The sequence below is a fragment of the Phascolarctos cinereus genome, unplaced genomic scaffold (assembly GCF_003287225.1).
Source record: "Phascolarctos cinereus isolate Bilbo 61053 unplaced genomic scaffold, phaCin_HiC Scaffold_4;HRSCAF=312, whole genome shotgun sequence".
Taxonomy (NCBI): Eukaryota; Metazoa; Chordata; class Mammalia; order Diprotodontia; family Phascolarctidae; genus Phascolarctos; species Phascolarctos cinereus.
Genome location: NW_027555847.1, coordinates 659,822,265 through 659,834,821, shown reverse-complemented (window position 1 = coordinate 659,834,821; position 12,557 = coordinate 659,822,265). Strand labels below are relative to the sequence as shown.

Below are 12,557 nucleotides of genomic sequence, written 5' to 3'. Positions count from 1 at the left end.
ATGACATGGGTACCCCTTAAAACCCGTTGGTTTTTCTGATGTTCAATCCAAACGGATACTGCTGAGAATGTGGAAGGATAAGGGAACCCATGCCTTACTCCCAGGAATTGGTCTGCTAAAGGGAACTTGGCCTTGGAACACCAAGGCCCTAACAGACAGATGGACAGACAGTGGACAGATTCCATCAGGCTTCCGGTGCCGCATGAGCATGCTCCTAGCCTAGGGCAACCTCAGTATGTCTACAGCAAGGGCCAATCCCAGCATGGCAGAGGTTCATGTGAACTGTAGTCTTCATCCTGATAAAGCTGAGACTTTAGGAGGGTCTTTGGTGTGAGTGTGCATATCCATGCACGTGTGGATGTTTGTGCATGTGTGTGTGCTGACTTCTAAGTGGTTGATTCTTGAGCTGTGTTACCAACCTGTCGGCTTTTCTCCTATCCATGTTGTAAGATGTTTGTATGTATGTGCGCGTGCACAGCAGGAGAGAAGAAAGGAATTCTAACTCCATGGGTTGAGCATTGTTACCCAGAAGTCAAAGCTGTACCTCCCCTATTCTTAGGTTGGCCTCCTCCTGTGACTGAGTTTCATCCAGGAGGTAGTATGGGGAAAGATGGTGTTAGCAAAACCTTCCAACTTCAGGCAAATGTCTATCACAGTAGTCAGAAATTGAGAGCTAAACTTGTGTCTGATATGGCTTGGCCCTCCAAAGGCTGCTGGATGGATGGGTGGATGGGTGGATGGATGGATGGATGGATGGATGGATGGATGGATGGATGGACAGAATGGCACATGAATGGCCAGTGAGTCTATGAAAGACCCTGGACTAGTCCATGTGTTTGCATGTTTGGCTTTAGATAAGCTTCATGTGTGGCATTTGCATTGGGACAGTGGGTGGCTTGAGAGGGGGTAGGAATCGCTAAACTCTACTAAAGGCTGCACTGTTTCCTCTAGGGGCAGAAGTTCATCAGGAAGAATCCCTTCCCCTCCTTCCATATTCTGGGAACGCATCTGCTTAAGGAGGAAGGGAAGGGCTTTGGGAGCCAGAGTGGGAGGAATGGTGGACAGGATGAGAACTGCATGCCCTAGAGACACATGTGCACACACCCTCAACCTATGAGAATGAGGCCTTTGGCAATGAGGCCCACCAGGGTCTTGCCAGCATCAGTGGAATGAGGAGACTAGGGCCATAACACTGCAGCTTTTAGCAAAGGCAAGAATGGGCTGTGAAGACCACCTGCATATAATGGGGAGGCAGGGTCAGGGGACTTACTGCATGAGGCAGGGTCAATGGTCAGGGTGCTGGGAAACTTGCTCCAGTCTCCATGTTGCTTTCATTATCTCACATTCATTGGTCATGTGCCTCCCTGTTGTCTTTCTATCTGTCTGGCCTTTTCCTGTCTGTCTTCTTCAATCTTAACATGTCAGCAGAGTGGTTTGTTCCAAGCAAACCTGCCCAGCATAACTAAAAGAGTGTAATACGCTCTGAGATTAATTCTCTGGAGTGGCTTCTCACTGATGACATTAATCTTTTCTGATTTTCCTTCTTTTTGCTCTCCTCCCTTTCCCTCAGGTTTCTCTCTCCCCATCCTCCCTCTGCTGTCCCCCTCACTCAACGATGGCATTTTTACATGATTTCTCTTCCCACCAACCAGCTCCTCCTTTTCCTTTTTTGCTTTGATATTTATTTTCTTCTTTCTGTTTTTTCTGTGTGCACCATCCTGTGGGGCTGTGACAGAGGAGAAAGGGCCGGCCTCGTGGGAATAATCTGAGTGTACGTACCTTGACGGGGGTGGGGAGGGGCGCTACAGCTCTCAGCCCCTCCCCTGTTTCTCCCCTGCTGATCCCTGACATCCCCAACCTCTGCCGCAGGCTCGCTCTGGTAGCCAGAGCCAGGCTGTGCCTGCCACCCTGGTGCAGCCCACCCCACCCCATTCTCTCTCTTCAGGCAGGGTCTCTGGAGGTTTCTTGCTGCTGAGGGGTTGTGTAGCCCTGTAGGAGGGAACAGCTCTGTGGCTGATACCAGGTGTGGTCCAATTCAACAAACATTACTAAGCCTTCGATGTGCAGAGGACTGAGCTTGGTGCAGAGGATTACAAAGATGAAAGAAGAGGCCCTGCTCTCAAGGAGCTCACGGTCTAGTGGAATGACTGACTTTTAATGTCTCCTCTCTCAAGATGACTTGGGCAGCTTCCCTGAGGCCCCTCAGCGTCTTTGATGATGTGCTCTCCTCTTTAGCTTCTCAATGCTGGCAAACCTATCAACCATCCCAGAGACCTAAAATCCCTAAGCTAAAACCTCTGTCTGTGTTGCAGGCTGGAGGCCTCCCCATCCTCTCAGAGGCAGGCTGCTGAAGCCAAGTCTATACATCCTCCCTTCCCAAAAGCTCCCACTTAGGTTTCAGGAAGTCCTCCTTCCTGCTCAGACACCCATCGTTCCAGGCTCTAATTAAGCAGTAAACTGACCAACACGCCTACCTACACTTCTTCCTCCCTCCTCTGTTCCCTTGCCTGTTTCAGGGGAGAGGCGTGCATGGTCTGTCCTGTTCTCCCATTGTGTTTTGGCCATAGGTGGGGCAATAAGCTATCCCCCTGGGTCCTGGACAACTAACTAGCTTTGGGGCTCCCAGCCTTCTTCCCTCCTTCTGACACTTTGAAACAATAGAGAGTTCCCTCTGAAGCATACAGTCAAGTGAGGTCAGCAACAGAAGAGAAGGGACCAAGAGAGACAAAAAGAGCAGTATATCTTTTGGAAAAACAAACAAAAACACTTTTTTTCTCTACTCAGGCCTGGATGGGAAGAGGCAATCTTTCCCTGTAAGGCACCTGCTATATATAGCCTTTCCACCTTCCCTTCTCCACCCACCCAACGTCATTAGAGGCCAGACAGCTGCCCTGTTTGCTGGCCAGCTCTCTGTGAACCCAGGCTCTGGCAGTCAGTGGAACACTTGTGGCCCAGCCTCAACAGAGGCTCTCCTCACAGTACTTTTTATACTCAGTGTATATGTGTCTGTCACAGATGGCAGAGGAGGTGGCCCTGGAGAAGAGGTGAAGGGTAGGGAGAAGCTTTGCCATCCTGGCCCCATGATGGTCCTGAGGCAACAGGGGAGAGCTATGCACAGATGCAAGGACCTGCTCTCTGAGAGTGTGCTTATAAGGCTAGGTTCAGCTCAGAAAGAAGCTGACTGGAAAGTCAGTGAGGCAGGAAGGGTAGGGAGGTCCCTATCCTCATTTGACAGATAAACGAAAGAAGATGCAAAGATGTTAGCAAATATCTGGACCTAGAACCTAGAGTTCTAGACTCTCCCAGCTCCAGGCTTTTTCCATGGGGCTGTCCTGCTTCTGGGGATCCTGCCCCCTAACCCTAGGCCCTCCCACTGAGTCCAAGGAAAGTCAAGTGGTCATGGGGGTAGCATTTCTGGAGCCCAGGGCTCAAGGGCACCTTAAACGGTTTAGCCAAATCCTTACTAAAAGAACAACTGTGGACAATTAAGGGTAGCTTATGTGGGCAAGTAACTGCTCCTTTGCCCTGCCAGTTTTCCCTCCTCAAACACACTGATAGGTCATGGGCAAAACTGACAGGGGCACTGCTGAGGCTTTGGGATGGTTTGAAAGAATTCCATGAAGGGTCATCAGCCTAGACTGCTCTGCCTCAGTGACCCCCACAGCCAAGCCTAAACAGTTCTAGTCCCCTTGGCAGAAGGAAAGGACAGGAAGGGGTTCACCTTGGACTTAAAGACAGCCTCTCCTTGCTTTCATGAATATTCATAAGCCAGAAAGGCAGTTTAGGGCAATGGAGACCTATTGCCTGGACTTTCCGGCTGGGCTCCAACTGGGAGAAATATTAATCCTTTGTTCCCCTACATTCCACTCCATAGGGGGATACAAAAACCAGGATAAAAAGGGAATCTGAGTGTCACCATCAGCTTTGTATAATACCAAGGCAGGGGAGTGAAAAGAATGACCTCTGGGAGTCCTGGCCCTGTTCTAGACCCTGTCGGACTCTATCCAAGACTTGGCTAGACTTTGCAAATGCTTTTTCACAAGGGGTGTTTAAGGCTAGGGAATCCAAATGTCTTAACTGGAACTGATCATCTTATTTTGCGGGTTGTCCTGTCCCAAAATGCCCTTTCAGACCTTCCCGGTTTTCTCTCTAATCTTGCCTATCATGGCAACACACAGTAATGGAGGCCATCGCTACAGTCTCAAAGACATTGCAGCGATTGTGGCCGTGGGGAAAAGGGGCAACACTTCAAATCATGTCCAGAGATTCCTCCCTGGCAGGCACCCCTGCTGTGGAAGCTCCTGGGTGGGGGACAGGCCCACCTCCAAGCTGCCCTCCCTTTACTGATAGCCCAGTGGGGATGACCCCAAGACTGAGGTTGGCTGCTGACAGGCCTTTGTGACCACTCATTAGTGACCATACATTTGGGCTTGTTGTTCTACCCTCAGACCATCTCTGATAGCAGTCCCATGAAGCGCTCGGCTTCCATGCTGGGCCACAAAGGCAGGCGCTTGGATGACTACTCTCTGGAAAGAGTCACCCCAGAGGAGAACCAGCGGCACCACCAGCGCCGTCGTGAGCGGGGCCACCGGACATCGGAGCGCTCCCTGAGCCGATACACAGATGTGGACACAGGTCGAGTGTTACCCATCCCCTCACCTCCCTGCTCGGTCAGCCATCCAAGCAGGATATCATCTTATATCATCCCCTTCTGAGGGAAATGTTCTGTTGCCCAAAGTAGGGAATGAGAAAAGTATGGAGGGAGGAGGTGGGAGCCTCTATGAATCGAGAGTGTGCTGTGGCAGTCAAAATAAGGGATGTGACCTCAGCTGCTTTTGGAGAGGCAGAGGCGACAGTCCCACCCAGCTAATGGTAGCCAAGATCAGACCACATTGGGAAGATCATGTTTAGCTCTGGGTACCACATTTTAGGAAGGACATTAATAAACTGGAGAGCATCAAGGGAAGGATAACTAGAATAGTGGAGGTTCTTAAGATTGGGCTACGTGAAGCCTGGCTAAAGGAACAGAAGATGTTTAGCCTGAAGAAGAGAAGATACTTGATAGCCATCTTCAAGTATCTGAAAGACTTTTATGTGGAAGAGAAATTAAATTTGTTCTGTTTTGTCCCATTGAGCAGAACTAGGGTGAAGGTTTCAGAGAAGCAGATTTAGCATCAATATAAGGAAAAACTTCCTAAACATTCAAATTGTGGAAAAGTAAAATTACCTGCCCTGGGAAGTAGTCAGTTCCCCCTCACTGGAAGCCCTCAAGCAAAGGCTAGATGCCAGTTTGCTGGGGGATGCTGTCATAAGGATTGTAAGTGGCCTCTGAAGCCTCCCAACAGTGATATTCACTGAAGTATGAGAACAGAAGCCTGTGAGTCTGGAGAACCACAAAAACAAGCCAGAGGACAACTGGATTAACAACCCTCTGGATAATTCCTCTGCCCTTCCTCCTCAGAGGTTTGGATGTATGTCAGACATGTAAAGGCATACAGGCTGGATTCCAGAGCTTACTCTGCCCTGAGTAAGGCCTGTGCCCAGGTCACATGGGAGTGATTGCTCAGGAGCTCACATCACTGCTGACCCCTCTCTTTGGGAAGGAACAAATAGAGGAACTCGTCTGCTGAGTGGTCTGCACCGTTCCCAGCATTTGGGGGTGGGTAGAGATACAAGAAACTCAGAGTCTGATGAGGGAGGCTGGACTGATCCACATGAAATACTCAAAGAATACCAGTGTTAAACTGTGCAATTGGGATAGGCAGTGGGAGTTTAGAGAAGAGAGGAACTAGTGTGAACTGGAGTAGTCAGGAGAGGCTCTATTATGCAGGAGGTGAAACCTAAGGGGAGCTGAGGAGAGGAGAGGGGGGTATTCCTGGCAGAGCTAACAGCAAAGTTACCTGAGGCAGGAATGAATGACCCTAGCATACCGAGGACACTGAGGAAGGAGAGAGGATATGGTCCCCCCCTAGAGAAGATGATGGTCTAAGTGAGATATAAGACGTGGAAGGCAGCATAAGCAAACGTGTGTATTCTGTGCAAATTATGTAGGGAAGGAAGAGTACCCTGAGCCCCAGCTAAGGTGGGCGATTGAAAATGAAGTTTGGAGTCAAAAAGCCTGGCTTCATGTCCCAAGTTCTGCCGGTTCTCATCTGTGTGACTTTGGACAAGTCCCTCCCCCACCCCAGCCTCAAAATGTCCTTGTCTAGAAAATGAGCAAACTGGAAGGTCCCTTTGGGCTCTAAATCCCATAATTATTATTATGATCATACTTCAAGGAGGCTTCATAGAGGAAGAGGCATCATCAGGACAAATAGGATTAAAATGTTGGGAGCCTAGTAAGGGTTTCATGATGCATCAAAACAAAATTCATCTTAACATAAATGTATATGTAGAGCCTACTCAGATTGTATATTGTTGGGTGGGTGGGTGGGGATAAGTGGGAGGGGAAGAAAATTTAAAACTCAAAATCTCATGAAAGTGAATGTTGAAACTAAAAATAAATAAATTATTTTTAAAAATCATCAATAAAAATTAAAAGTAAATAGGATTAGGATAAAGGGCCTTCCATGATGCAAGAACTGTATGAGCAAAGGCAGAGATGGATAAAGAGCAGATGGAAGGAATGAGAAGACCAATCTGATACAGGGGGTCTTAGGTAATGTGATCCCCGCTTTGCTAACTTACCACCTCTGTCACTTCTGCTATAATTATTAATAATACCTGCTTAAGTAACCTTGGACAAGTCATTTAACCTCCTTAAAGTTCAGTTTCCTCACCTATAAAATGAGGAGGATGAATTAAATCATGCCAATGGTTGCTTTCAACTCCCAAATACTATGGCAACAGGTCTAGCTGACGGACAGCTTAAATAGCAGACTGAAGAGTCTGCATTTAGAAAGGTCCTTTGTAGGAGGGTTCAGGTGTACTGAAGCTGAAGAAAGGACTCCAGGTACAGGCATGAGGTAGTGAGGATTTGGGAAGGTCTAGAATGGTGTCCATGGAAATGAGAGATAGACATTGGTCAGATGTAAGGAGCAAGTCAAAAGATGACCAGGAGGAGAATAATAACCGAAGCTGATGGTGATGATGGAAATGGTTAAGTTGTTAGGAAAGTACAGTTTTCACACTGAAGTTTCAGGAACCTAGAAGCACCTCAGTGGAGATGTCCTTTAAGTATCTGGAGAGGAATCAGACTTAGAGACATTGTAGCCAGAGCATAGCTAAAGGAAACTGTGAGGAACACAGAAAGAGCTTCTCGCCAAAGAACTAGGTCCAAAGCCAGTGGGAGACACAGTTTGGGTGCTCAAAGAGGAGTTGTTTGCGGAAGAAGGAGAGCATTTGTAGAAAGTCTTTGCACAAGGAGGCTGAGGGTAAGGAACAAGAGAGAAGTGAGAACCTTCAAGAGACGGGTTGGTGAGTAACTCTGGCAGTCTCCCCCAACCAAGTTCCTCTTGGTCCCATCAACAGTTTCCCTGTTAGTTCTGAAGCCTACAGGCAGGGCAAAAGTACTTAAAGCATTCCTGCCTCCCCTACCCATTTCTCACGTGTCACGGCTCTCTCTTCCTATCTCTGGCCCAGGCTTGGGAACAGACCTGAGTGTTACCACCCAGTCTGGGGATCTGCCTTCAAAAGATCGAGACCAGGAGCGAGGAAGGCCCAAGGACCGAAAACACCATCAGCACCATCACCACCACCACCACCACCACCCGTCCTCTGACAAGGAGCGCTATTCCCAGGAGCGGTCTGAGTATGGACGGCCCCGAGCCCGAGACCAACGCTGGTCTCGTTCCCCCAGCGAGGGCCGAGAGCATATGGCTCATAGGCAGGTGGGTCTGGCATATTGCCCCTCTCCCCCTGGTTCCATTTGGTCATGGAGAGCACAGAGATGTGCGGAGTGAAAGGTCAGGCTGGCAGCTCTAAGGGCAGGGCTTAAGAAAAATCTAATTTGGGAGGCTGGGTAGGACTGGTCCCCCATCAAGCCATCTTCCAGTCCTGCTCATAGCAATGGGGTCTGTTCTTATCACAGGTCTCCTTCAGGACCTACTCACTCCAGTGGGTTCCCCCAGCTCCAGAGTAAACAGAATAGAGATGTGTTACACTCCAGGATATAGAGAAAGGAAGGTAGCAACAGGGTAGAGACACAGGCAGAAATGAGTACTAACAAGTAGAGAAAGATAACTTGTGTCCCAAGGCCCTTTGAGGTTAGTACCTGAAAGAAATTTGTGTTGGGAAGCACTGAACTGGTGAGAGGGTAGGCAATGAGTCTGCCCAAACTAAATGACCTCAAGCGCCACCACACAGGCAAAGGTCAAGCAACTGCTGCAGCTGTAAAGGGGGGATAAAAACTTCTCAGCAAGAAAGAGTAGGATGGCTAGGAACCAAAGCCCTGCAGCCAACTAGCTCATTCTCCCCTCTGCCCTCGAAGCCACACGTCCCCTCCTTTTCTCCTCCCCTCTCTTCCCCTGGGAGGAAAGACCTGCTGACCCATGCCTGGAGTTGGGGAAGGGACACCAGCCAAGCTCAGAAATTCTCCTTGTCTCAGCCATGGCAGCTGTCCTCCATAATTCCCTGTATTCCAGGTCCCATGACAGCCCATAATATAGTGGGGGTAGGAGGAGTCAAACCTCCCCCCCCCAACAAGACAAAGTGAGAATGAGACACTCTTTCATTCCGCTGGAGGGATAGATACTCAGCTCTATGAAGTGGCTACCATACCCAGGAGGGCACTTCATCAACCATTAGCTCCATCCAGGTGACCACAAATGTGGTGCCCTATTTCCCTACCCATGCCATCCTCTTCCACTGCAGCTACTTTTGTTTAAGTTGTTTGAAATCCCTTTTTGGTTTTCTGGACAGTGCCTCAGCTCAGTTGGCCCTGCCTGGCCCTGGCTCATGTCCCTTGCCCGCTGCCCTGCTGTGTTTTTTTTTCCTTTAACCCTTGGCTTCCCTTTTTTTAGTTTCAATTATGATTTATTTCTGTCCTCTGGACTGTGAGTAATTTTGGGAACTTTTGCTACTTTAAACCCCGAAACTTACAAAACTCCATTTCTCATTTCTCTTCTCACTGTTTTTGTGTTTGTTTTTTACTTTATCTCCCTTGTTGTCTCTTATTTCCTCTTCCCTGTGGCTGTTGCTTTCCTCCTTTTTTTCCATTAAAATGTTGTTTTTCTCCTTCCCCTCCCTCCTCTGTTTTCTGTTGGGTTTTCTTTTCTGTTGTTTCCTTTGCCTCCTTCTCTCCGTCTTGTCCTCTGTTTCCTCTTGTCTCTTCTTGGTTGATTTTGTTGTATATTTTTTTTTGATTTCCTTTGTTTCAATTTTCGTGTAGGGCAGTAGTTCCGTAAGTGGAAGCCCAGTCCCCTCAACATCTGGTACCAGCACACCGCGGCGTGGACGCCGCCAGCTCCCCCAGACCCCCTCCACCCCCAGGCCACATGTGTCCTATTCCCCAGTGATCCGTAAGGCTGGCAGCGCAGGTCCCCAGCCGCCGCAGCCACCGCAGTCAGTGCGCCCCTGCAGATCCTCCACTCCTGGACCACGGAGGTACCAGGCCCCCTCTGCTGAGCACCAGGTGGGGGAAAGGCCCTCTGGGGCGGGCCACGGCAGTAGCCGCTCACCAGGAATGGAGCGGCATGTCACTGCCCTACCAAGAAATGAGTCCCCGAGGGCTTACCGCCACGCTCGGTCCCGGTGGCCAGCACCTAGCCCCCATGCCTCAGAGGGGCACCTGGGACCCCGGCACCACGGCGGCTACTACCAGAGCTCAGACTACGACGCCGACGGCCCAGGGAGCGAAGAGGCAGCCTTCACTTACGATACCCCGCCACATGCCTCCTCTGGTACCGGGCGGTCGCCCAGGACTTCCCGGGCAGGAGGCCCCGCCTCAGTCTCGCCCTCCAGACACGGACGGCGATTACCGAATGGCTATTATCCTACCCACGGACTGGCCAGGCATCGAGGGCAAGGCCCCCGGAAAGGACTGCACGAACCCTATAGTGAGACTGACGATGATGACTGGTGCTAAGTCCTGATGTGTGTGCGCCTCACACACACACACTCACACACACACACACACACACACACACACACACACACACACATTCCCCAAATGCCCCATTCACACATGAGCCTACACCCAGAAGACAAAACTATAATAACTGTCATGAAAAATGGAAAAACGTGTTTTTTAATTTCAAACTCTTGTTAAATTTGCCAAGCAGGGATGGGCAAGGGGAGGGACAAGTTGGGAAGGGAAGTTGGAAAACGAAGATTTTCATAAAAGGGAAGAAAGAAAAAACTTTCTTGAGAATGGAAAGAGGAGGGCAGTAACAAGGGGTAGAAACAAGGATCCCCGAACGTGTCTGTCCCTTACAGACAAAGTTAAGATAATCCTTGAGAAGAAAAGGCTACAACTTGCAGGTCTGGGCACCTGCTGAATCATGCCAGAGCAGACACTTTTCCTGGAATGTCTACCTTAGAGCCCTTCAGGAGGACAAACCACATAGCTAAAGGGAGCCTGAATTTGTTCAGCAACTTTGGAGAACTTTGGGAAAAAGGAAAAAGAGGGGAAAAACATTTTTAAAAAGTAAAATGGGAAGAAAAAAGAAAACCTCTATTGATGAGTTTTATCATCTCAATTAAACTTTTCCTTTCCCTAATGAGTGACAAGAAGAATTAGTGCCCATTCTCCTGGTGAAGAGGGACCTGATGCAATATAAATGCACACAGCACACCCCCCTTCCCCCCTCCATGCCCTTATGCAGACCTTCCTCTACACTGAGACAGACCTGCGCGCGCGCACACGCACCCACACACACACACACACACACACACACACACACACAGAGGAGTGCTTGCTGGTTATACCAAACCCTATTAATACTGCCTGCAGAAATCAATTTTAAAAAATAAACTCAATTTTAAAAAGGACAAAAAAAAAGATTGAGAAAAGCAGCATTTTTTCTGACATTTGGTCCTGCTTGAAACAACAACAAAGAACAAAACCACCAATTCCTTTGCTTCTTTTTTCCTTTTTCCTACATTGTTTGAAAACTGTGGGCTTGGGACTGTGAATTATTGCATGAAATTCAAAAGAAAACAAAAAATAAAAAAACAAAAACAAATCAAACCAAAAGGGTTTTGGGGTTGCCATGTTCTTAGTCCTCCTCTTGGTAAGGGCTCATAATCACAAGCAAGCTTTTTCCAGGAACAACAAGGAAAGCTGTATTTTTCTCTCCTTTTTCTCCAAAGAAGTACAAGTTATTGACAATGATGAATCAGAAAGATCTTGAACCAGGAAAGAAAGAGCAAAGGGAGGTGAGCTAGGTAAGGGACTCCTCTAGCCAAGAGAAATTGGAATAACCTTTAGCTTCCCTAACAGGATTGTTTTGAAAAGCCAATTGGAACTGACTTTTGGAGCTAAAACTCAGAGCAGATGCCTTGCCCTCCTCTTGCCCCCTGCCCCCTTGAACCTTTATTGTGGGGACCTCACACCTGGCTTCTGCATGCCACTGATGAAAGATCCTGCCCATGGACTGCACTCCCTGGGGCAACAAGTAGTGGTAACACCTGAATGGCTCAGAGCATCCTAGGAAACCGTGGGTCCTGGATGCCAAGAGACAGGAGAGGCTGTGGCTGCTGGACTATTATTGTAAAACGCCCTCTGTGAGGTTTCACCAAGAGTTACCTGTTACATCTGTCTTGCTGCCCTGTGCAAGTTCTCTGTGGAATGGGCTAGCCTGCCCTGGCCAGGTTAGCTTTGGCAGGCTTAATGAGTTTTATTTCATTTGTTTCTTCTGGTGCCAAGTTGGAGCCAGAAGGAGTGTATTATGAGATCACAGACTGAGCCCTGCTAGAAGCAATGAGCTGCCTGACACAGCTTCCTGCCTTCAGGCAGAACCCTTTCTCTCTGAGCCCCTTTGGCTGAGATCCAAGACCAGCAGGGTATCCACATTGGTTGAATTTTGGAGGCTCTGAGGCTAGCCAAAGGTTGCAGGAGAGATGACAAAGCTGCTCCCCATTCTTCATGGAATACTGAGGGGCATTTTGATGGTCCAAGTTCCCCAAATCTCAAAAATTCGACTGTCTTCAACTCCCCGCTCCAACCATTTAGGTGGATCCTATGTCTCTCTTTCTGTGGTGCCCTACTCCACCTAAGATTCCTTAGATGAAGGTCTTAAGGAGGAGGCTGAATCAGCCGGATTCCAGTCCTATCCCTGTACCATATAAATGCCAGGTAGTGAGTAGGAACTAGGGAGCCCAAGTGATACAGAGACATGTATCTGGTACTTGCTCAGCACATTCCTCTAAATTTCAGTCTAAAACCTTTCCATGTCTCCTGTGTAGAGATTGCTAAGCCCCTAAGGCTAAAGCTGGGCCCTTTCAAATCAAGTTTGGGGTTCATAAGTTACTGAGGAAATGTGTATGAGGTCCTTGGAAAATTACTACTAATGCCCAAGGTCCTTTCACCAAGCTTAGCCAATGAGGCTCAAATTAAATCATTGCACATCAGGCAATTACAGAATAACCCTAGGACATGACTTAGTGGCAAGTGAGCA

At 48.6% G+C, this 12,557-nt stretch overlaps 1 protein-coding gene across 1 annotated transcript in view; it reads left to right on the top strand.

The window, feature by feature from the left end:
• CACNA1A (calcium voltage-gated channel subunit alpha1 A) overlaps positions 1-11,134 on the top strand; it is a 251,744-nt gene extending 240,610 nt beyond the window's left edge. Inside the window, 4 exon segments of the mRNA XM_020995037.2 lie at positions 1,736-1,771; positions 4,449-4,635; positions 7,582-7,829; positions 9,329-11,134. Coding sequence (XP_020850696.1) covers positions 1,736-1,771; positions 4,449-4,635; positions 7,582-7,829; positions 9,329-10,024 — 1,167 coding nt within the window. The 3' untranslated portion in view covers positions 10,025-11,134.
• Positions 11,135-12,557: the final 1,423 nt, after the last annotated feature.